At 41.8% G+C, this 23,830-nt stretch overlaps 1 protein-coding gene across 2 annotated transcripts in view; it reads left to right on the forward strand.

Annotated features, from left to right (window-relative positions):
* The first annotated feature begins 1,053 nt into the window (after nt 1-1,053).
* Nucleotides 1,054-23,830, forward strand: part of magi3b (membrane associated guanylate kinase, WW and PDZ domain containing 3b) — an 80,378-nt gene continuing 57,601 nt past the window's right edge. Inside the window, exon 1 of one of the 2 annotated variants that reach the window (XM_077725407.1) lies at nt 1,054-1,782. In XM_077725407.1, coding sequence (XP_077581533.1) covers nt 1,476-1,782 — 307 coding nt within the window. In that variant the 5' untranslated portion in view covers nt 1,054-1,475. The remainder of the gene's footprint in view (nt 1,783-23,830) is intronic. The other variant, XM_077725406.1, reaches the window with a different exon arrangement.

Genomic DNA, 23,830 nt, shown 5'->3' on the forward strand with positions numbered 1-23,830 from the left:
GATGACATCACTGACATATGACATTTATGAGTCAAGAGTGCTGACACCAGGCTGCTCCACTGAGGCGTAAGTACCCCCGTTTATCATTGAAGCAGAAAAAAATGAATGACATTTACTGTATATTCTTTATTCTCCTAATAAACCACTTCTTCAGCACCTTTCTACAGAACTGTATCCAATAAACAATGTCTCATGAATGCTCAAGCTCATGAAACTTGCATGGGAAAATAAGGCAAATCTGCAGATTAGGAGACAAGTGCTAATAATTCATGAATGATTTGGGTATGCGCGTCGATGCTGTTAGATGCAGACAACCCAAAAATAAGGGTGTAATATGGCGTTCTGCCTACTGAACACAAATCTGCCAACTGGAGCAGGAAATTGCTCCTTTGTTTGATCAATAGGTGGCGCTATGCAAGCCTTGATGGCCTCATCAATCACGTTTGGCACACTTTTTTTTAGCTGTGGTGCTTCGAAGTACGAGCTCAATTCTTTTCATAGCTATCGTAACCCAAGTCAGCCAATTCTCAACGATTGATCTTATGATTTGAGTTATGGGCATGTTTTATTTTAACCCTTTGATGGACAGCATTTGTCAAAAGTGATGTCATTTTCTATACCTACAATAAATTAATTTATGCACTCAGTATTGAATGTAATACTTAATGAATTAATTTTTAAATCACTAGGCATTCTTCATGGATCTTAGTTTTTGCATTATAACATAGTTTGATTCAACATGTTTTGACTGACATCTGTTTTCTATATTATTGCATGTAAATATCATTTCAATGATTTTCTTGCTGTACTCCTAGTTTTTTCACGGCGTTCGTATTTTTCCTACATGCAGCAATTGTCGTTATGATAAAACAGGGTAGCAACGATAATGGTTTCCACTCTGTACTATCAAATAAAATTGATGAATTTTAAGGTGAAATTAAGGACACTGTCACTCGATCCCCTTCATTGTCCACAAGAAGGCGCTATCGTCAGCGCCCGTGCAAATGCAAACAAGGCGTCAGTGCGTCCAACGATTAAAAAAAGGGGGCGTAACGTTTTGAAACGAGTCTCGGCTGAGCCAGGTGCGTTCAAAGCCGCACTGGAATCGCACGCGTCCACAACGGCGTCTCTCGCCTGAACTTGGATCATCTGCATCTTCATCGGACGTCGTTTTATGATCCCGATCCGTCCTATTTTTTGCTTCGATTTGTCATTTGAACGCGGAGGAGAGCGACGCCGTGATTGCACCGCTTCTTCGGCGTTTTACGCACAAGCGCTCGCCCTCACGCTCGTTGGAATGACCGCGCCGATGAGCCTCCACTCCGCCTTCCACCGGTGGGAATGACTCGGGGAGATGAACCGGGCCGGAGATTCATTGGATCGGCTTCATTAGGCCGTGACATTTAAAGAAGAGCACCTAAAAAAACGTGCTTCTACTCGACTTTTGTTTTTTTGGCACGTGACTGAAAGGCATCATGTCCAGAACCTTGAAGAAGAAGAAACACTGGTCCGGGAAGGTGGTGGAGTGCGCCGTGTCATGGGGCAACCTGGGCGACTTCGGCTCCGTGGTGGAGGTGCTGGGGGGCGCTGAGGTGGGTCAGTTCCCGCACTTGGGTCAGATGAAGCTGGACGTGCTGGTGTGCCACGTCGGGAAGCTGCCCTACTACGGCGATGTTCTGCTGGAGGTCAACGGGACGCCTGTCAGTGGACTTACCAACCGGGACACGTTGGCCGTCATTCGACACTTTCGGGAGCCTGTTCGTCTCAAGACCGTCAAACCCGGTGAGTCAGGACATCCCTGAATATACCACACATGTATTTTTTTTTTTTCATTTGTATAATGAGCAAAACGTGATGATGCCCCGAGTTGCGCGTTCCAAACCGTCTGTGGATCCTCTCGTGTCTCAAATCGCTGTTCCCGTTGAGAGCCGTTGAAATGCCAATTAATGCATTCATTCATTGGAAGAGCTCGTATTTAGAATCAACTGAAAATGTTTTTTTTTTTTTTACCCATGTGCAGCGTAGTGATCATAGTTTCATGTTACTATAGTAATATAGTTAAAAAAACACAATTTAAGTCTTCCCTGAACCTGATATGTATCTTTTTGTTCTGCCTGGAGATACAAAATATAATTAGTAAGATTTTGCCACATACATTTTACCGATCTCATTGGCTGCCGCTGATAGATGTCAAATTTATCTTAACTGGGAGGCTGGCAGTGAGGGACTTTGTTTCACTGCCACTGACTACAAGTCAAAATGGACTGGGTGGATGTTTGACGTCTTTACCTGTCAATGGTATGGAATGCATTTTGATGTGTGTCCTTTTAAAGGGTTGTGTTATCAGTCATCTTGAAAAGTCGGTGTGGTCAAAGTCAAAACTGATTTTTTAGCATTTGCTTTGCTTCAACCATCAGTAGATTAATTTTTTTTAATCTATCGATGTCAATGGCAGCCAAGAACAGATCTGAAATAGATGGTACTCAATGGCAATGATGACTTTATAACTTTGACATGGTTTACCAGTGATTTTTTTTGGGGGAGGTTAAAAGAAAATGTCGTTTTACAATGTTACTAGATCTTTCTTTCCATGATGTGATGAATCCTTCTTCTGTCAGCGGCGTCCAATGAGTTAAAACCTTCCGTCATCCAAAGCCGTGCAACGACACAGTTCCCCTCACGTTTCCAGGGCGATCGAACGCCAATAATGGCAATAATGGCGACGTGGCTTGCTCGGAGACACAGAGTCTAAGTGCACTACCTCGCCTAGAAACAAGGCCTAATTAAGTCTTCCATGGCTCTGCTTGGAAACGTGCAGAGGGGCGTGAGCGCTTCTGACATCGCTACATTGATAGATAATAAGGTAGGATGCCCCATCCAGCCGGACCGTTCAGGAGCCGGGGGCTTTACTGTGGCCGTCGCAAGATGGTCTGGCTCGCTTATGTGCGGGAATTGTGTCTTGAAAGAGCAGCTGAGATGCCAAGCCAACTCTAAACGTGCGTGTGTTGTTTGGACTCTTTACTAGCCCACTAAACCAAAGATTAGTGTTGCAGTGCATGAAGTGGAATTGCAATCAGCCAAGACAAGCAGAGCTCCTCTTTCAAGGTCTCCCCAAAATTGTTGGGTCGTATGTAAAACAATTCTTCCTTTCCTCAGAAAAAAACTCTGGAAATCTTTTGTTTTTTGTGGTCAGGTAGAACAATGACTAATATTGGTTTCTAATTAGTTGGCAATGGCAAGAAACCATTGTTTTGATAGTCAACAATAGTTTGTGTTTCACCATCAACACAACGCAACTATTTCATTGCACTGCTTTCCCAAGCAAAAGCATGAGTTTGAAAACATTTTGATGCATTTAAATGATACACTTTATAAAAAACAAAAACAAAAAAACCCTACAGAATTATTAGAAGAACTACTGTCGAAATGCTCAAAGATGATTTGGACAATTTTGAGGTAAGCAATGTCTTTTAAACAATGTATCAATATCCAAGTATTTATGACAAACACACCTGCTTTGTAGTACTTTTTAGACTTACTGTGCCCTACGTGTGTGTGTGTGTGTGTGTATTTGTAGCGTTGCATTTGTATGGTTTTTATTGCTTAAGGGGAATTACAATCATTACTAAGGGGAAAATTTCGCTGAAGTTGATTGATATGTAGGGACAATCTTGAAACATGGATACTGGTTGTTGTGAGACAGTCAATGAGAGAAAGTAGCGAGGTTCTAAAGTGAGAATCAATGCGTCTGTGACAATATTTTCAAATTAAAATAACACGTAGGATTAATCCTACGTGAAAGTTAGTAAAATATATATTTTTAGTCCTTGATACTTAGTAAGCTAATGTTCTGCGCACATGTGTGACGTACGAGAACGAGAGCATATGTACTCGGGTTGGGTCGTTCACTTTTGACGGCCCTGGCACACCCGCGAGAGAACCCACGTCTCGTATACGTCCCCGCGAGCCGGCCCCATCTTTTATTCACATCTCCTGCATAATTGAGCCGGCCAGTGGATTTTCCCCACTTGGACGGAGTTGCCGTATCAGCTGTGGCGACGGCAGACGGGCTCTCAGGGTACGCCAGATGTTCCTCGACGTTCTTCGTCGAGTTCCTCCGCGCCACGGTAGGCGGGAATCGACCTGAACATTTCACGCTGCCTCGTGCTGGATTCTCTAAGGGCCGCGCTTAACGCGAGGAGATAAAGACGTTCCTGCTGAGACTCGACACCGCGGACGGGCCTGGTGTCTCTCTGCTACTTTTTGATTGAGTGAGAAGTGACGCCTCTATTTAAAGATCCACGCTGCTAGAGTCTATTTGCACCATTGCACCCAGCTGAGGCTCCCGAAGATACAAGGGAGCTGCAAATAAGCTTGCTCCATGTTTGCTATTGTTTGCTTCTAGCCTTGGAAATGACTAGAATTTTCCAGGTTTGATAGATGGTTTGCGTTTTCATTGGATTATCGCATAATCCATAATTTATTCCCAATTGGTGTAAAGCAATCAGAAATGTACCAAATGAAATGATTGGGAATTTAGAAAGATTGAAGGTTTTCTTTCAACCCTTTCACTACAAGTGACAACCTAAGAAATATCATTTTCAAAAGGAAAAAATCTGGTGTTATCTTTTATATTCTTTGCTAGGAAGAGGACAATGGATTTTTTTTTTTTTTTTACAAAATGAAGCCGCTTCACATGAAACATTTTGGAAAATTTGTTTCTTTTGTTAGTCTTGGCAATAACGTTCATGTCTATTTTTCTCTTTTTTTGACACTTGTATTATTTGAACAGTGATTCTTACCTAAGTGCTTTTTTAAAATGAATGGGACATCTCAATTTCTGGCTTTTTACAGTTATTACCTTTTCATTTTTATTTTGTAAATGGAAAACATTTTATATCCAGCCAAGCTTTAGATTGAGAGAAGGGAAAATAAATTGAGGCTCTTAAGTACTTCTGAGAACTTAATTTCAACCTGTACTTTTTGATTTTCATAAGCTCATATCCATTCAGAAAAGATATTCTGCATGTATGTGGGCTTATGGCAATCAAAAACTCTATGGTGGATCAGTCTTTATGTAAAATTAACAATTAATTCCTATTACTGTCCATGAGGATTTTCTTTTCTCTTTTGCTAACCTCATAACGTGACATTGACATTCTCATCACATTGAATTCCCGCAAAGCAGTTTGTCTTTGTGTGTGTGTGTCAGTGTTAACCATCTCATATAGCGTTATAACGTTTATAGAGTTTTTGCCGTGGCAATAATGAGGGTCTTTCCTGTGAAGGATGCCGCCTTGGAAATGAAAAATCACGGTCATGAATTCAGAAGCCAAATCGCACAATTGTGTTTTAATGCAACCACATGTTGTTGAGCTATTAATTTGCAGTTAGTCACCTGCTCCCTATTCATTCATTATTTTTTGGTTTAATTTTGATTCCCCCTGGCTCCTCTATAATGTTCTTTAGTTTCAAAAGTGGAGAACTTTCAGTTTAGTCAATGTTTTTATCATAATTTTTTTGTTCTGAACTTCATTATGTACTTTAAAACTCTTTATAGGATAGAGTGCCATTAATATTGTTCATGTTCTTCAGTGGGTGGCTAAACCGACTGATTTATTAACTGCCATTGACGGTGTGTTAATGTCATTTAGGGATAGCCGATTTCAGACAGAAGTGATTTGAGTCTATCGGAACAAATTGAATTTGTATCTGACTGTCATTGAAAGTAACCCATATCCTCATTATTATGTAAATGAACTGGCGTGCGGACTCTGCTCAGTAAATCCGCACTCTCTTGCACCCCAGACATTGGATGACCCCCCCCAAACCCCCCCCCCCCCCGCCCCCCTTGATGACAGTATTTATTCCGTGACATCATTTGGAAGCGATTATAACAAACGAGCCTATTTGACGCCGCTGTTATCACGAGCAGACACAAATAGTGAGAAATGTTTGTTGCATTATTTCCCTCTCTGCGGCCGCCTGACCTTTCTTTAGCCGCTGTTGCTTTCAAGGCACGTTGTTGATAAGCAGCCCGCTTGTCCGCCGCGGCCCTGCTCATCAAGCTCCCCCTCAATATGCCTGCAGGCAGCTGTCGAGCTTTTAGTCGGCCGTTTGCGCTTCACATACGCAATGTGTACGGGTCAAAAATAATTGTCCTTCATTTTGACTATGTTAGGAACTGAATTCTTATTTGTTTGGATGGTGAGGGTCTTTAGTGAGGATGGTTGATTGAAATAGTGTCATGATGAATCTGAAAAAAAAAACTTCATCTAGATTAATCTATTTAAATTTCACTTAAACAATGTGTACGGGTCAAAACTAATTGTCCTTTGCATTTGACTGTTAGGAACTGATGATGGTTTATTGAATTGGTGTCATGATTAATCTGAAAAAAAAAGATTAATCTAGATTATTCTCTTTTAATTATCCCCAGATGCAGATGTAATGCTAAATAAGATACTATCGTAATGTGTGGGACGAAAATTGCCATCAAATAACATACATTATGAATAGAAAATGGGTCAAAACTGCCATCAAACAGTTTCCTCCATTGACATTCAACCTTAATTTTTGATAGTTGATGTCATGATAATTCACATCTTCGAATCATTGATATCGGTATTCATACCACATCTAAAAGTTGTTTGTTTCTCCGATCAGATGTTAAGAGCCTCTGCAGAGCAATTACCGCAACAAGCTCGAGATGGCTGCTTGTGCTTAAACAAGTCCTTCCGACCAATTAAAGCATCAGGACTCAATGCCGGAGTTAATGAGCCGCTCCCTGCAGGTGCTCCTTCACAATGCAACGCTGCTGGGAGTCCCCCGGCTTCCTCTTGTGCCCGCTTTTGGGAGGCTGCTGGGTGGTCGCCGTAATGTGGCTACAAAACAAACGTTTACACGAGCATGATCTTGCTTTCCAATTCTAATTATTCTTGCTACAGTTGCCTAATGGCTCTATAAAAGTGGAATTCACAGTACAATGGGAAAGAGTTGATTTCACTCTAAAATAATGGCAGTTATGCTTGCCAAAATACTCCAAATGGCACCTCGCTATGGTTGGTTGTCCGTCTCCTTATGCCCTGCAATTGGTTGGCCGCCAATTCAGATAGTTTCAGCACCCCTGCAACCCTTGTGAGGATAACCCGAATGGAAAATGAACGAATTCCAAGCAATGGCGTTTGACTGACCCTTGCTATGGTGGAAGGACGTAATCTATATGCAGAGCTGAAAGGCCCGCACATCCTCTACCGAAACCGCTTTAGTCCATTGTAATGACTGCAAATTTGGTTGATGCTCCTTTCGGCCATTTTTCTTGACGCATCCAGATGTGTGCGAGCCTCCCAGCAGTGTTTATCGCCGCTGGATAGCGAGCCAGGTCACCTCTGGACCGCTCACAGGTAATGGGCCTTGACATCTGAATTAGGCTGTCCTCTCAAAAGGTGATTAGCAAACAGCTTAGCATTCTGGGCACCAGTGGGGGGGGTTTATCTGGGATGCGGCTCATCACAAACCGGTCACGCCGATGGCCTGATGTGATTTACACTCTCCGGGTGGCCAATTTTCATCAACTAACACCCCTTGTGGCAATCGCCTGACGAAATAATGGCGTCAAGTTTGCAGGAAAATGCTTTAAAATGGGAAAAGTGGAAGTTTAAACCTCTGGTTTTGTTGAACCAATGCTCTCAGCCTGGCATCCGTCGAGTATTCCTACGCGTCCGCACGTTAGGCAGCGAAGAGCGTCCGGCTTCGGTGGAATTTTAATAGCTTTCGAGTTCGCCGCCTGAGCAAGCGTGCGGCTGAATGCCAATGAGACATCACAACCGACTGCGGCGGGCGCCACCCGAGTAGCGGCGGATTTGCCGAGCGCTCCTTCATCAGGTGATGAGCCAGAGGCTGGTGCTAAGAGTCAACAAGAGGCGACGTTTCGTTTTTGTCACCCCGGTGTAATTGCGCAAGCCATTGTGGCTGAAAATTGGGTTCAATGAGCACAACCTCAAAGTGCGAACAAAACCATTTTTCTCACTGTAGATAGTAATGGAAATCATTTATTGTATTTAACTGTATTCGCGGACCCTGGCGGCATTTATAAATGAAGGATTTTTTTGTGTACTCGTGCTATTAATCTAATATTGTTGGATTTCACAAGACACAACTTATCAAACAAAACTGGCGATGCTTTGAATTTGTCTGCTTAGGCTGAATTGATTTGTTCTCTCTAAGTACTTCTGTAGTTTTGAGCTATGTAGGCTGCCAATTAATTGTATTTTGATCGTTAAAATGATGAATCTGCTGCATACATAATTGTGCACATTCTCAACCTGCAATCATTCAACCACAAAGGTACAAGCACATGTTAAATCTACATTGAACAATCGCAAACTCCTGGCGAGAAGAAGAAAATACGGGGTTAGTGTCGCAAATGTCTCGTTGAACAAAGTAATCGTCATTTTGTCAATAACCACACATCCCTCCTATCTGTATCCATAACACAAGTGGTCCACTCTAGCACCGGAATATCAAAAATATTTAATTTGCTCATTTATATCACACACGCGTGTCTCCCGGATCTTTTTGTTGTTCTCACTGCAATATAACACTCGTCATTTGTCGACATGTCATGTGACACCAACACGGAATGTTGATGTCAACACCAGACTTGTTAATGCTGTGTATCACACCTCTTTGAAACACGCATAACACGCCAATCTGTCTGTTTGGTAGCACCCGCATGACCGGACGCCCACTCGTCACTGATTCATGCTAATGCAGGTGCGTTAAAGCCCTGGCGTGCACCACAAGACCCCCGTGGTCAACAGAGGTCGCCAGCCGCTTAATCTGATTACAGGCCGACGAGGGGGCGAGCAGATGGACGGACGCGTGGCGCTCATTAACGCCATTGCGTAACTGCATTTGTGTGGGTAAATTCCAACTAACAGTGAGGAGCTGCAAAGCATCTTGGGATTTTTTTACTCCTTAACAAGCACAACTTCAATTCACTTTTAATATTACGATTTTATTCAAGTATTTGTTGGTTTTTCTCGTACTGATATGACAACTTTAACTGCCATTTTATAGGTTATTCGTATTTTATGTATACATGAACAACCACGAAAGTCACTTTTAGTACTTTTAGAAGGTCAAGGGCTTGATACATTTCCTTTATTGTAGGGGATGCTACAAACCATGTTACACTTGTCCTTTGGAGCTTGACGTCACATGTCCATAGAGGACATTTACCGTCGACTACTATATGTCAGCAGTGTCCAAAGCGGACAAACTCGCACTCGCAGGTGTCACCGACGGCCTTTTTTGTTCAAAGTGGCCAATATAATTTAACGGTGCAGTCAAAGTTTTCCCCCCCGCGTGCTTCAAGGACACCCTGGTCCGAGTCTTGTAGGTCACCGGCCACAATTCATGCAATGTGTGTCTTTCCTTTTGTGTCTCATTTTATGTAATGGATGCTCTTGCTAATTATTCACTGACGGTTAAGCAGACATTTGATCAGGATGAGGCAGCAGTTTTTTGACGCGACAACTCGCCCACGGGGAGTCATGTCATTTTTTACATATGTTTTAGCACGATGATAACTTGGCTGCTGTCATCATAAATTCTTTTAGACATGGATTAAAGTCAACACCTGCCTATTCAGTCGTTTTTTTCTTTTTTTTCGTGGAAATACTGCTTTTTTTTGTCATATTGGAAGCGCTCCAGAATTAATGAATTGTTCGGAGCACTTTCTCCAGATGTCACTTGTCGTTTACATTTGATTTATAACATGGCAGTAAAAAGGAGGTGAAATTATATGAGAACTTTACCATAAAAGAAATACACGGAGGTGAATATTGTAAATGTTTTTTGGAGATTTGAACATGGCTTATGTGAGTTGAAGTTGTCTAAAGTATCGATGCCAATTTATTCATTTTTGCGCTACCAAACATCACCCAAAACTTGTTTGTTTGGGGTAACTTTGTATTTTCGCTAGTCTTGATAGTAATAGAGTATTTACTAGCTGACCAATTTTGTGCCTTTCACACAAAAAGATGATTCCAGCTGATCTTTTAGTGGTAGGACTTCGATTTTAGTGTCCACAAGAGCAACAACAACGACCTTGGCAGAAACTTGTCATTCGACTTGATAAGAGAGCTTCTTAATGCCACTCCTAGTTGAATCATTCTTTTAAAATTAGTATTAAACAAAAAATACACGTATTGGAAATAACTATTGAGATATTCATCCCTGGAACAAATTGCCAAGCCCAAGTTTTCTTTTCAATATTCCACAAATGCAAAAGTTCAATGCTTGTCAAACACTTCCAACTAAGTCGCTATTGTGTCAAGCAAAAACTCGCCGGCACGCATGGAATCCTCGCCTCGACGCCAAACCAGTCTGACCAGTCGCAGTTTCTCCCAGATAGCCAAACTTGAGTTTTACTCCTAATGCTTGACAGGCGTAAGATTTTGACTCAAACTGATATTAAGATTGCGACATGTTTATCGGCTTGTTTGATATCACGGGAATGTTAATATTGGCCTTCCCGCAAAATCCTCCGAGACAGGAAAGCAGTTTTTGGTCTGTCTGCTACAAAACATGCCAGGACATTTAGATAATCCAACTGAAATCAAACAAGATGTCGACAACAAGCTCACGTGAAAGTAATTAAGTAAAGTACTAACACGCCCAATACCATTTCGTGTCTATTCCTGTCTGTTTTTATTCTTCCAGAAGTTTTTACTTTGCATGTATCCAACCTGTATCCTTCTCAATATCATCACCTATGAGTTAAATGCATTTCCCAACACGTATGATGCGTGATGGCGTCTGATTTTCATGGCCAGCTTGGGGACTGGAACCTGACAGATTATATTAGCTTCCAGGATTTTTTGGGGGGGCTCCAGGCAAACTGCAGATGTTCACGCATATTTGCGTAAGCCCACACATAGAGAGCATATCCAGTTGTCATCAGATTTACTCATCCACTGCCCTTTATGGGGAAAGACATCTAATGCATTATGACTTGGATCCCCTCCTAGCCTAAACAAATTGGACGTCAATCACCATCAACGGCAGTCTTTGACTTCAGCCCTTTTGGTTGCGGCGAAATGTTAATTTGTACCGGAATTTGTCATGTCGATTACTAGAAAAACTATGCTGCAAGAGCAATAAAGATACAATTGCGGTATTTGGGAGCCTTTTCAACTTGTTGACTCCCTCTAGTGACAATTTTTGTCAACATTTTTGAGGGATGTTTTAGCTTTATGGATTAACTCTCCTCAGAGACTTTGTATTTGAATGTTGGCATCCAATTTGTCCAAATTCTTCAAGTCTATCTATCATGTTTTCCCATTCATTTCTGTATTTTGACCAGTAACGGCTGAGTTCCACGTCGTGTCTGTGCACGTACGTCGCCTTCACATTGTTTTCAAGTGTTTGGTCATGATGATGAGGTGTTGGCGCCATTTACTTTAGAAGTGCCTTTCTCCTCCGACCGGTTTAAATCCCTCCAGCGGAACATGTTTAAACCTGTAAGCGCGCTATAGAACCCCTTGATGTTTTTTTGCACGGGCATAATTCTTCCACTGTAAAAGTCATTTTGTCATCATATGGCGAAGGTGGCCGAGCTAGGTTTCGGCTCACATTTTCCAGATGCGTTCTCTTGACGTCCTGATAAACTCCACAAGAAAGTTTTTAGCAGTGTCATGCCATCTTGTTTTATTATTATGACTAAAACAAACCCCAAAAACAGCCTTCCCACCAAAAATGTGGGAGTTATCGACAGAAGTTGGTCGTTCAGTTGATTTGGTTCATCTGAATTATATTAAATGTAAATGCACCATTTTAAAAAGAACGTTATTTCTTAGTTTTACACCACGCAGGTGTAAAATGATATAGGTGACCCGGCGCATGAGTGGATAGCGTGTTGGCCTCACAGTGCTAGGGTTCGATTTTGGGTCCTCACTGTGGTAGTTTTTACACGTTCTCCGGGTATGTTTATTTCTGTGTATTTCCTAGTCACATCCTGTTGATTTTGGATTTAATCTAATGACCATAGTTGTTATTTTGTAGTTCTTCAAGTCAATAGGAGTGAAAGTAGACTTTGTTGTGGTGTTATTCTGTGACAGTGAAAATTGAATGATGTATATCATAGTGGTAGGTTGAATGTACAGTTGGAAATGAATGGGGTTGCTTTTGGAGCTTATGAATTTTTTATTTTAGGAATTTTTGAACATTTTAGAGTTCGAAAGACAAGTTGAACTCGCTAATTTTAGTCAATACTCATTCAGTAAGACTCTAAATACTCCACATTAGCCAAATTAGTTTAACTCAAGCATGGACATGTTTCTCAAGGACAACTTTTTGACGTACTGTGGCTCCCGTAATGAATCTCATTAGAGCAAGTGCAGCCAATCTTGCAGTGCCTCATTCGGGACCTCGTTCAAGTGTCGGGGTAATTCTAGGTGGCGGGTCACAAACCCACTCAAGCGTGCTCCCTCGTATGTTTTCTTTTTCCCCGCTGGCCTTCTTTTCTTTGACTGCATCTTCCATAGACACTTGCGGGTGTATTGTGTACTCTCACAATTGGATGGCCACAGGAACCTTTAGGGAAGGTATTGGTGTGTGTCCAAGCACTTGCCCTGCAGTCAAAGAAGAGTTCAGTCAAGCGATTCCTGCGAAGAGGGAAGCCATTTCTTTTCTTACTCGCAGCACTTAATGCACGCTTACGCTCGGAGGGTGCACGTGTGTGTGTGTGTGTGTGTGTGTGTGTGTGTGTGTGTGTGTGTGTTCGTAGACGTGTGTGGAGGTGGCTGAACTGGCGCACCCACATGCACGTGCCGGCAGCCTCCAGCAAAAGTAGCCCGAAATGAATAAAAGGTTGTCTGTTGCGCATCTTAACTGAATTCCTGAGCTGCTGTAGATTTGGAGACAGGCCTTTCTTGATCCTCCACATGCAAAAGCATGCTCTATTATGTACCAAATTGTTCTTTTAAGGGGGCAAGGAAGTGGTGACGGACAGCTTCCGCAGGAAAAGTAAAGTGGGCAGCCCTAACTGGGAGATAGATAGAGAATCTCGCACGTGCCGGTGGCCTTCTTCCAATTGCGTTTGCTCCGCGTGGGTTTTGCATTGATCTGTTTGCCAACACAAACTCGAGCCAAGCTACGTTGGAAAACAAAGATCAGCAAACCTTATCGGAAGGGCGGGGGCGCTCGTAGGATTTCAGGCAAATATCAATGTCGGTTATTGATCCCAAAACCTCTCGAAGCCAAAGGTATTGTTTTAGTCAAGTGGTGGTCTTTGCAGGGCAGGTGTCAATTTATTTCATTCTTTTGCTTATATGTACTTGTTTTTTTGTTGCTGGCTCCACCGCCCTATGCGACCCTTGTGTTGATACTTGTTAAGAAAAGGAAAAGATGATTGAACTGGAACTATCATCTGATTTATATATGAACAGATTAGTTTATTATTCACAAAAATAATCAGCGATTAGTCCCCTTTCAAAATAATTATTTGTGGCCGCCCTAATCTAATGAAAGAAACTACGCAATTTTAATAGCCTTCATTATTACTTAGTGACTGTTCGGTTCAGGATTTGGCCTTTCGCCCTCGTTAGCTGGGGTTCATATCCTACGACATCACCACCTCGAGAAGAACGTCTTAATAGATTGTGGAAGCTTCATTTGCGGCGGCCAAAGTAATGAAGTTGACTTCTTCTCGCACTGAGAAAATTAACCACCAGTGCTGTCCAATCTGCGATGCGAGCCGCTAAATGTTTGATTTCCCGGACGCCGTTTTTAAATCGCAAGGCGCGCTCACCTCCATCTGTCTACAAATAGGCAAATGTAAACAATGAAGAATCTTTTATACATACACTGCAAATGAAAACTGCGCATGCATTTGTGATCAAAACATTGCTTGGATGACATCGAGCGACTTGGGCTGCGTTTAAAAAAAAAAATGAAAAAATGAAAGCACCCTGTGATGTATTTTTAGACGGGCTAAATAATGAATGCCTGAAAAAAAACTGCGAGGACCCCGCCTGCCAAAACCTCACCTGAGCTCCTTTTGAAGAAGTGGCTCTCTGATTTGTGAGATGAAACCAGGAAAGAACAAACGTACTTGCCGTGCATTCATTTGCATTGTCAAAGCAAGAAATCTATTCATTTTCCACCAATATGTGAGGGGTCTTATGCCCTTTGTTCCCTGGAACATATAGAGCCATACTCTCATTGATTATAGGTTTATTTACCACAAAGACAGAACACATTGATTTTTGTATGTAATATGAGCCAGGATTCTCCAGGGGTCTCCAGGGGTCTCCAGGGGTCTCCAGGGGTCTCCAGGGGTCTCCAGGGTTCTCTAGGGTTCTCCAGGGGTCTCTAGGGTTCTCCAGGGTTCTCCAGGCCTCTCCAGGGTTCCTCTTGCATGGTCTTTGAAAGGACAGTAATGGCAAATTAATGAATATTTGTAACATGGTGCAGTTTTAACAGATTGTTGAACTGAGTTGCTTAATGTAGTTGATGTTGAACTCTTCCATTCACACTGTTTCAGACGAATTACTTCAGTTCACTTCAATTATCCAATTTCAGTCCATTTTCATGTCGTTGTCCTATTCTATTCATCTTTTTTATCCTCCTGCATTAGCAGCAGTGTGCCACTTCCCCCTTTCTTTGTCAGCTCAGCTATTTCCGACTGTGACATTTTCTAGCAATTCCACGTGAACTCGAGACGCCCGAACCCACCCGGCAGATTCTCCAGAAGCCGCCGGCCTGCGGGCACTACGAGGGGAAGCTCCATGAAGAGTGATGATGAAGGGAAAAATGGATGGGGGGGAAATTAGAGATACAGCGCGTGCATGTGTGCGTTTATAGATTGCAAGATGGTTATGAGGAAAAAGTGTGTCCTCGGGCAGCAAATGCTTTCAAATTCCCTTTCCGATGCTAGGAGGGGTTGGGGAGGGGGTATTTAACAGTTGTGATTGCAAGCGGGCTAATGTGGTTAAAATAGAATATTCCCCCATGTGGTACTGCTACCCCAAACCATGCGTTGCGTTTGAACACGGAAACAATGAACAGCTGCCGGATTGGTAAAATATCATTTAAATCAGGACTTTTCAGATTAGGGTTTGAGGACCCCTGGGCGTTTGTGTACTGTAACTGTACTGTTGACAGTAAGGTGTACATTTCATGAAGATTTGATATGTTGATTCTCTGGACTTCATCGATTTCATATAACAATTGCACCGGACCGAAAGCAATAATATACAATATACAAATTTGCTGTCTTGGGTATTTAGTTTTGAGAACATTACAGACATTTGGAATGAGAACATATCAATCCAGATCGATGTATCGTAAAACTCTGAAATAACAGTTGGTCAGGTTATGCCAGGGCACTGGTAGTGGAATTATGTTTAAACTTGTGTTTAGACGAAAAAATTCATTCACAAATTTTGAGAAAGAACCAGAGCAATAAATAACAAAATTATACATTGTTTTGATCCTTCTATGCATTTACTTCCCCGACAAATTAACAACTCCTCTTGCGATATACATCAGTGAACATGTCAGAAAATGTGAATTATATAATGATCACCCAACCGTCTGTAGGCGTAAAAGGTGGATTGAAGCGGATGGTTACTTTCAATAAAAAAAAAAAAAAAAACAGGGTAAGCCAAAGATAAGTGAACCGGTTTTTCCCCCCAAAGTTTTTCCATCTGCTGATATATTTTCATGAATGCGTTTTAAATATTTATGAAACTTCAGCGATTGTTCAGCGAGGTTCTTTTTTTAACAAACAGTTCAGCTTTTACAAACAGGGAGTTTATCATAAACAACTTAAAAGTAGTAGTAGCTACCACCTTAATAATCAATGAAATTTTCATCAGTTTTTTGCTACTTTTGATCATTTTCTTCCAAATTGGTTCATTCCTCAAGCGACGATTGGCTGAAAAAGGTCGACTATCATTGGCTTCATTTGATTACGGAAATCCACCTAAAATCTGGCAAGTAACAATTATAGACATATTGCCCAGCCCCAGCATTTATATAAATAAAGTAGTCATTGATTATTCCCCAACTCAATGTAAACTAGCAACCCAAATAGTTGCGCCAGCCAAGAATCTAGTGGAATTTAGTATCTGACACGATACAGTATATGCGGCAGTCCCGTCTCTTGTTTGTTAAGACCGACAAGCTGTGACTTGGCAAACGTGCCCTCGTGAGCTCATCAGCCAATGTTGGTGAGGGGAACTCTGAGATGCCCACACAAACTCTGCTCAAGTGTGCGCGCTATTTGGCCGAGTTTCAGAACAATTTCCCTCTGTCGGTAGTCAAGTTATTTTCTCGCCTTTTTAAAGCATCTGAATGATTTGTTGTTGTTGTTGCTATCGTGCCAAGTCGCCAAAACCGGGGCTGTCAAGCGGGTTGTCGCTTACTTAATCCTCCTTGCCTGTTTCCTTCAAAAGCAATAGATTTTCTAAGTGCACTTGTGCTATTACAGCTAATTACACCTGCTTTGCAACGAGAATTTCAGGCCTACTTCCCTCCCCAATGTAATTTACTTTTCGTATTCGTTACAATTCTGGGAAACTGTCAAAATTCCAGTGAATAGAAGAGTTGAAAATGATTTACATTTTTTTTAACCAGGGCTCCTCACAACCCATGGCCTACGTCAATTAAGTCTTTTTCAGTATTTACCGCAGTGAACAACTGGGAGATGTTCTGATTCAGCAGCCCCAACTACTCTGAACTAAACACCTGTCACTTCCACACTGGCGCCATCATCATCGCCTTTTGTCGCGCCTCGCTCTCAGGTTGTCATGATGGGCGCTGTCGAGGCCTTTTAATGTCAAAAGCCGCAACTTCCCGTCTCCCATTTCCTCTCCACGCCACAAATAAACCAGCCACACCGAGTTTCGCCGTTCTTTGTTACTCGGAGTTAAGATCGACTCCTTGACTAGATTTGTTGTTATTGTTTTTGATTCCCAGCAGAGTAGTCGGGGATCGGCATTAGCATCATTGGCGTCGCAAGGAGGAGCGTTTACACCTTGCCGGCACCGTGCATGAATGCACACGCAGATGTTGCCACCTTTAATCCTCTAACAAGCGAGATAGCATCCCTCAAGTAGCTGCAAAGTTACCGTTTTAATCCCATAAAAGCATATTTGGAAGGCTCTTTTACAGTGACCTTCCTCTGGCTCTACTGTCGCTTTGTGGAAAAGTGAGTGTAGCAACATCTAAGTGATGGATGATGACTGTTAAGTGTCAAAATTCATGATTCAAGTAGTCGTGCTTACTTTTGTGGGGCATAGGGGGATTTTTTCCATGTTACTTAATGTAATTTGTTGAGCCTCCTAATAGTAAATATTTTGGGATATACAAATGTGCTCATGTGCAAAAAATTGTACAGTTTCATAATTTCGTAGTCATTATATGGTCATTATAGTAGCTCAACTACTCTCAGCAGATTGTTTGTATTTGTGTTGAAGATTTACTAGTACCCAATCCTATTTGATGTACTGTAACAATACAACTATTTGTTTTTGTGAGCTGATTAACTAACTAATCGCAAGAACAATGATATTTAGTCAACTATCAATAAACATTTGCAGGGCTGCTAATGCCACTTAAACAAGACTCTTGAATAGAAAGTTAAAATGTGTAAAATACTGTTTTCTTGAGTTTTATTCTTTAATATGACATTTTTAACCTAAGACCTTGAAAGGCATGCATTTTATTTTATCTTTGATATTTAGGCTAATTGGGACAGGATAAGTGAAAAAAATATCTTTTTACATGATGTAGTTTCTAAGAAAAATGATGTCCATATCATAAGTGGACGCCAAGCCCTTGTAGCCCATAATTTCACATTGTAGTCTTTGACAACCAAAAACGTGATGTCCACACATATAGATGCCAGGTCATGGGTGGTTAAGTAAAAAAAAAAGTCATAGTTCAAATTGTAGAATATTTACAGTTGACAGGCAGAAAAAATTCTGGTAAAACAATATGGATGCATTATTTATTATAAGTTTAACATGCAATTAATCAGTCCAAAAAAAAAGTGCACCCGAGTCTCTCCTTGCGTTTTGCGGCCTTGTCTTAACTCGTCTGTTTTTTGTGTGCCTTGGCTGCAGTTGCCATAGTTACCCGATGTTCTTGACAGAACAGTTGCAGTATTGGGATGCGGGTTTAAGCATTTGCCCGCAAGGAAGACCAGCAAAACGCTTGTTATCAAAGACACATGTTGGCACCTCGTTTCACTTATTGATTCTGCATCTCCCTAAATCTGTGGCACCCAAAAACAAGATGAACTCAGCTCCTGATTCGTTGGCAACTCGACTCAAGTATTGACCAAGTGATGAGAATTCAAAGTGATCGTTTGGCTACTGTGCCCCGAGAGGCTGGGCTAAGGGCTGCTAGTGTGACTGAGTGAAGGGTTTATGCATCGATATAAATCGATTGGCTTGGAATAATTAGACCGACTCTGGAAATAAATAGACCACATGGCGAGGCAGACAGCGTCTAAATAAAACAACAAAAATCAGAGAACTGAAATGCCATCCACCTGAATTGGCTTTGGATTGGTCCTTTGACTCTGTTGGCCTTTTATAGCTGGAAAAGTGTCTTTCTGACTCCCTTTCTGGCCATCTAGCAACCCAGCTCTCTTTGCACTTACACCATCGCTTTTTACAGATGAAGCACAGAAAACATTCAGAGCAGTCACAGCAGTGACTGCCTATCGGCTAGCTCCAGACACAGTCGTCTAAGCCAGGGGACGGCACTTTCCTCTTATACGTAGGTTATGGTCAGTGAGCTCTGGCCAGAGATACGGTGTAGTAATCTCCCGCCCGACACGGTCTGGACGAGAAGGCCGTGTCAGGTGTTTGGGTAAAGCAGGAACTGGAGAGACACTGCATGGATTAGAGCAAGATAACTGGATGGAAGGGAACCTGTTGACCATGATGTACTGCGGCCGTATAATCGCGTAAAGGGGACGATCCATAGAGGGTCTCGTTCTACCTCTCAAGGCTCTGTGGCTTATTTCACTTGAAGATTCTCAGTTTGTCTTGAATCCAAAGCAGATACATATGAGGCTTTGGGTGATAAGAACGCATTCGTTTTTATTAATTAAGAATTCAAATGAAATGATGCTACAAGTGGAGAGGGCAGTTGTTTGACACAGTGCTTTGAATTATAAAAGTGTTTTCCACTACTAATGGATGTAAAACAGATGCAAACTAATGCCTAAATAGCTGGACAATTACGAATTTAAAAAATCAACACATTGTTTGATATGTTATCAAACAACCTTGAGATGTAATGTAATCTGAATAAGACTCTCCAAAAATGATGTTACTCATTTTATTTTTTTTATTTTAACCTGAATAGCTACCATTAAAAAAATACTGCAAAATAGAAAAAGTGCTGTTCCCCTTTTGGTTAATTGCTTTTGGAGGACCCTTAAGCAGGTGCTTTGTTCAGTTGCACTTGGCTCTGTTAAGAGTCACGGTTTCCCAATCTTTTTGTCTGAAAATATTAACAGTGTGAGCTGTGCCCACAGAGCTGATTCAGTCTGACGGTTATTCTAATTGACTCATAATGGAGCGTCTGGTAGAGGATGGAGGAGTCAGACGTCAAAATTGTTTGTTTTGTCCTCTTCTCGTCTGGCGCATCCTGATGATATTTGCTGTCTTTACAGTATTTTCCTCATGAATAGCTTCTGTCGCATCAATTCCCATGTGATGCATTACAATAGTACCCTGCTCTACGTGACTTGTCATATAGAAGTGCACCACAAATCATGCTCCTACTGGGAATTTCTCCCAATCCCAACATTGATCGCGGCTATTAAATTCATGCAGCTCGCTCGGAGCATTATTGGCTAATGTACGTCCATCTTTTTTTTGTGCACCAAAGACAAAAGACTTTCTGACTAGGATCATAAAACGGGTTATTTTTGGCTGGAGTACTCGTGGTTAAAACTGGATTTTCCAGGGCATTTTCATGGTAACTCTGGAACGTGACTCTTTGGTAATAAGCTTCTGTGCCGCATTGGTCGTAGCTCTTGAGGGCAGACAGCATACTAATTGCTTCCATCTACTTCTGAGTCAATGTTCGTAATCGCATTAGGCTGAGGCGAACGGCGGCTGCCGGGCTGGAGTGGGAATACGAGGGAGTCCCTTTATTCTTGCCCCGGCTTGCCGGTGGTCATAAGGAAATGCCAAAATGATTGTTATGATGTTTAAGATGTGCAAGATTGTTTAAGATTTCTGTTTGCAGTGAAATATCATTAGGGTCAGACAGAACCGATTATGTTTTCAATTAGGCGCATATATTAAATGTTACCCTGGGCTTAAGATTTTAACATGAGATGTCCGACGTAGCTACGAAAGCACAAATGTACACATTTGATTCTGATTACTGTAAAGAGAATCAGTTTGCTTTCAGTAAGGATTCTAGGAATCACAAAATATTTCCTGCTAAAAGACAAAAAAAAAAGTATTTTTATTATTATTTTTTATGGCACCCTCTGCTTCCCAAAAAGACAATCATGTTGTCACCGTAGTTTTCCGATTAGTTTTTACTTTACGGTTAATCGTCTTTCAATTTGATTACTGGAAAAAAATAATGGCCAGAATACTCAACTATTCAAATAATGGGAATTGCAGGTCTCATTTTCACGCCTTTAAACAGATTGAACAATAGCATTAGCATGTGTTCTTTCACTCGTCGAGGCTAATTCTCACTTGCAAGTCATGCAGGTTCATGAAGAGACACAGCGTGACAAGGTGCTTGGCTTTGTCATAAAGCTCCTTGGCACCCGCTGCACTCAAGTCCACATATATTGCAAAGTCAGGCCACGCTGGGCACTCACCATCTCTAATCATTCTCCCAGCAAAGCCAGCAGCACTAAGTGGTCGGTCGGCGCTCTTAGGCCTGCTCGTTGACGGCACTTTGCAGCGTGAGCAACCTTCGGCTTCCAATGTAATCAGTCTTTATGGAACCCAGTGACACCACACCAGAGAGTTCCTACAACTCATCAAAGTCAGATAACATGTTTCCTACGTGCACAATCAGGCTTCGGTTTCATCTGTTTGTCTTTAATTGATTTTGTACTTGTGAGGAACTGCTGCTCAGAGCTGCAGATCTTTGACTTCATTAGCACCAACTGAGTGTGATATTTCATGCGATTATAGTGGCATTTTAACACAGAGAGGACGGACAGGTATCGGCGCTGTTTTCTATTTCATCCCGGAGATTAAAAAGTATCAGTCAGATCCAGGCGGATGGTCTCTAGCTGTTCTTCAGAGGTCTTGCCAAAATGATGCTTTGCTATTATGTCTTATCGCAGTCACAGCAAATGAGTTCACCATTGTATCGCCACCCTTCATTTTAGGAAAAACATTAGACAATGTCAGTGTCAAGTCTCAAGCGCTGTTTTAGCTCTTTTGATCTTCTACATTATTTTTCATAATCTCTGAGGCTGAAGGCAAAACTGTTCACTCATATGCCACATCTTTCACCTTTATTGTGTACAATGAGGACATCTGTATGATCTTGCCCTTGTCGGAGTCATGGTTAAATTGGAATCTATTACAAAATGACTTTTGGAAGGTGAAGTACGATTTGCATTTAATTGATCGCAAGTAGTAGTAATAGTATCGTGTTTACTGTTGAGAAAACAAATTTCTTCTAAGGCTACCTTTTGACTTTAAGATAATTCCCGATCTGTATCCAGACTCAGCAAGAAGCAAGTCCTTAAAATATTCGATGTGTAATGATTGTCATTAAACAGCATGGAGCGTCATTTGGATCAATGTTGACATTTATAGATAATTTTGAATGAGGTTTTAACAGCAGCACATTGTGTGTTGCTTTTGGAATTTTAGTCACATTATTTGAGTAAGAGCGTCTGAATATTAGATAGATAACAGCTCTATATGCATATGTTTCATGCCTTGCTGTTGGGTTTCAACTCTAGAAGTGTCCGAATGTATGTAAGCCTACGTTGCCCCTGGCGACAAGAGTCAACCAAAGTGCCCATAATTCTCTCGACAAAACAGTTCAGTTAATCTCTGCATTTAGCATACAGACAAATCTAGTATAAATAAACATTTGATTATGAGGCATTTGCGTGTGGACCCTCACAATGTCGCTCCTGTTCAGTCATGCACACCTGCCTTCGTGTTCGATAATAACGCAGCCTGTTCTAAACTAGCATCATGATTGATTCCGCATGGTTAATGAGCTCTCATCAACGGGGCCGACAGCGGCGTGCTTATGCATCTTCCTCCGCCGCTGCACTCCTTTTACCACGGGGAACAAGCTGCCACGCAACCAGAGCGCTCTCTTCCTCTCTTCCTGCCGCCCCCCTTTTCTGTTCTGCCTCTGAAGAAGTATGTTGTTGCCACGGTAACCGTAGTCCTTGCGCACTCTCCGGGGCATACGTCAAAGCCGCTAAAATGTATCAGAGAAAAGTTTTTCCACCCAAAGGAAGATTACATTTGTCTCATCTCATTTTCCAAACCACTCTAGCCTCATTAGGGTTGCAGGGGGTGCCGAAGCCTATCTCAGCTGTCTCTGGACAACAGGCTGGGGACACGTTGAATCGGTGGCCAGCCGATCGCAGGTCATAAGGAGACCAATACAACCATGCACTTTCACACTCGTACCTAGGGGCAATTTTAGAGTGTCTAATCAGCCTACCATGCATGTGTTTGGAATGTGGGTGGGAACCAGAGTACCCGGAGGAAACCCACGCAGGGCCGGGGAAAACAATCAAACTCCACACAGATGGACATGACCTGGATTTAAACTCGGGACCTTAGAGCTGTGAGGCCGAGATGTTATCCGCCAGGCCGCTCCGGTTAAATTTGTGTAAATGCATACGGCCGGAATATACAATATCCATTCACAGGTGCTTATGTATATACATATAACCCTAACTCTTTGTAGTATTTACTCATTGGCTTCCATTGATTGAGCTACTAAATGCCCAATCCAGTTGAACCTTTCAAAGGGGATAGGGCATCCATTACAGTCCGAAAAACATCATGGTCAAAGTTCAGAAAGGGCTTTAAGATTGAACCCTGTGGGATGCCTTTGATAAGATTCTTATCAAATTGTCTCTATTACTTCTTGACAGCATGAAATAATAATTTGATTACATGTATATATCTGTCAATCATTGTGAAATTATGCCCACTAAATTGTGCATATATAGTTTTTATTATAAACCTTGGCCACTCTTGAACAAAAGGATTTGACGTCAATAGCAGGCAGTGTCTTGAAATATTCTCCTCAAAGTAAAGAAACAAGCCATCTATGATATCTAAGCATCAACAGGGCTGCTATTGTTGCAATGATATAAAAGTGTAGTATGTTCTTTAAGCTTCTATTTTAAACCGACATCATTAGATAGAGTTGCTTTAATTCCTCCCCAGTTCCCAAGCAAGTGCCCTTAGTCCAGGCCTTTAAAGTGATAAATGAGCCTCATTTCTAAAAGGTTTATGCCGTCGCCCTGCAAGGCAACAAATAAACCAAATGTGAATATTGCAATTCTTGCTGGAGAAGAGTAATATTTGAGCAATATGTGCGTCTGTGTTATGAATCCCAGGTGCTCCAAGATGAAATTGGCAACATCTCTGCCTCTTTGCTCATTATTTACTCTCTGTATAACCTACCGAGCACCACCCTCTTTTTTGCTGTGTTTTTATTGGCTCGCCAGGACGGCAGCTACTTTTTGATCATGTCCTTGTGAGCGAAAGAGTGGAGATATGAAAATAAAAAGTAATGATAGCGGCGGGTGGGATTTTGATCTCCCCAG

Source organism: Stigmatopora nigra, chromosome 10 (genome assembly GCF_051989575.1).
Source record: "Stigmatopora nigra isolate UIUO_SnigA chromosome 10, RoL_Snig_1.1, whole genome shotgun sequence".
Classification (NCBI taxonomy): domain Eukaryota; kingdom Metazoa; phylum Chordata; class Actinopteri; order Syngnathiformes; family Syngnathidae; genus Stigmatopora; species Stigmatopora nigra.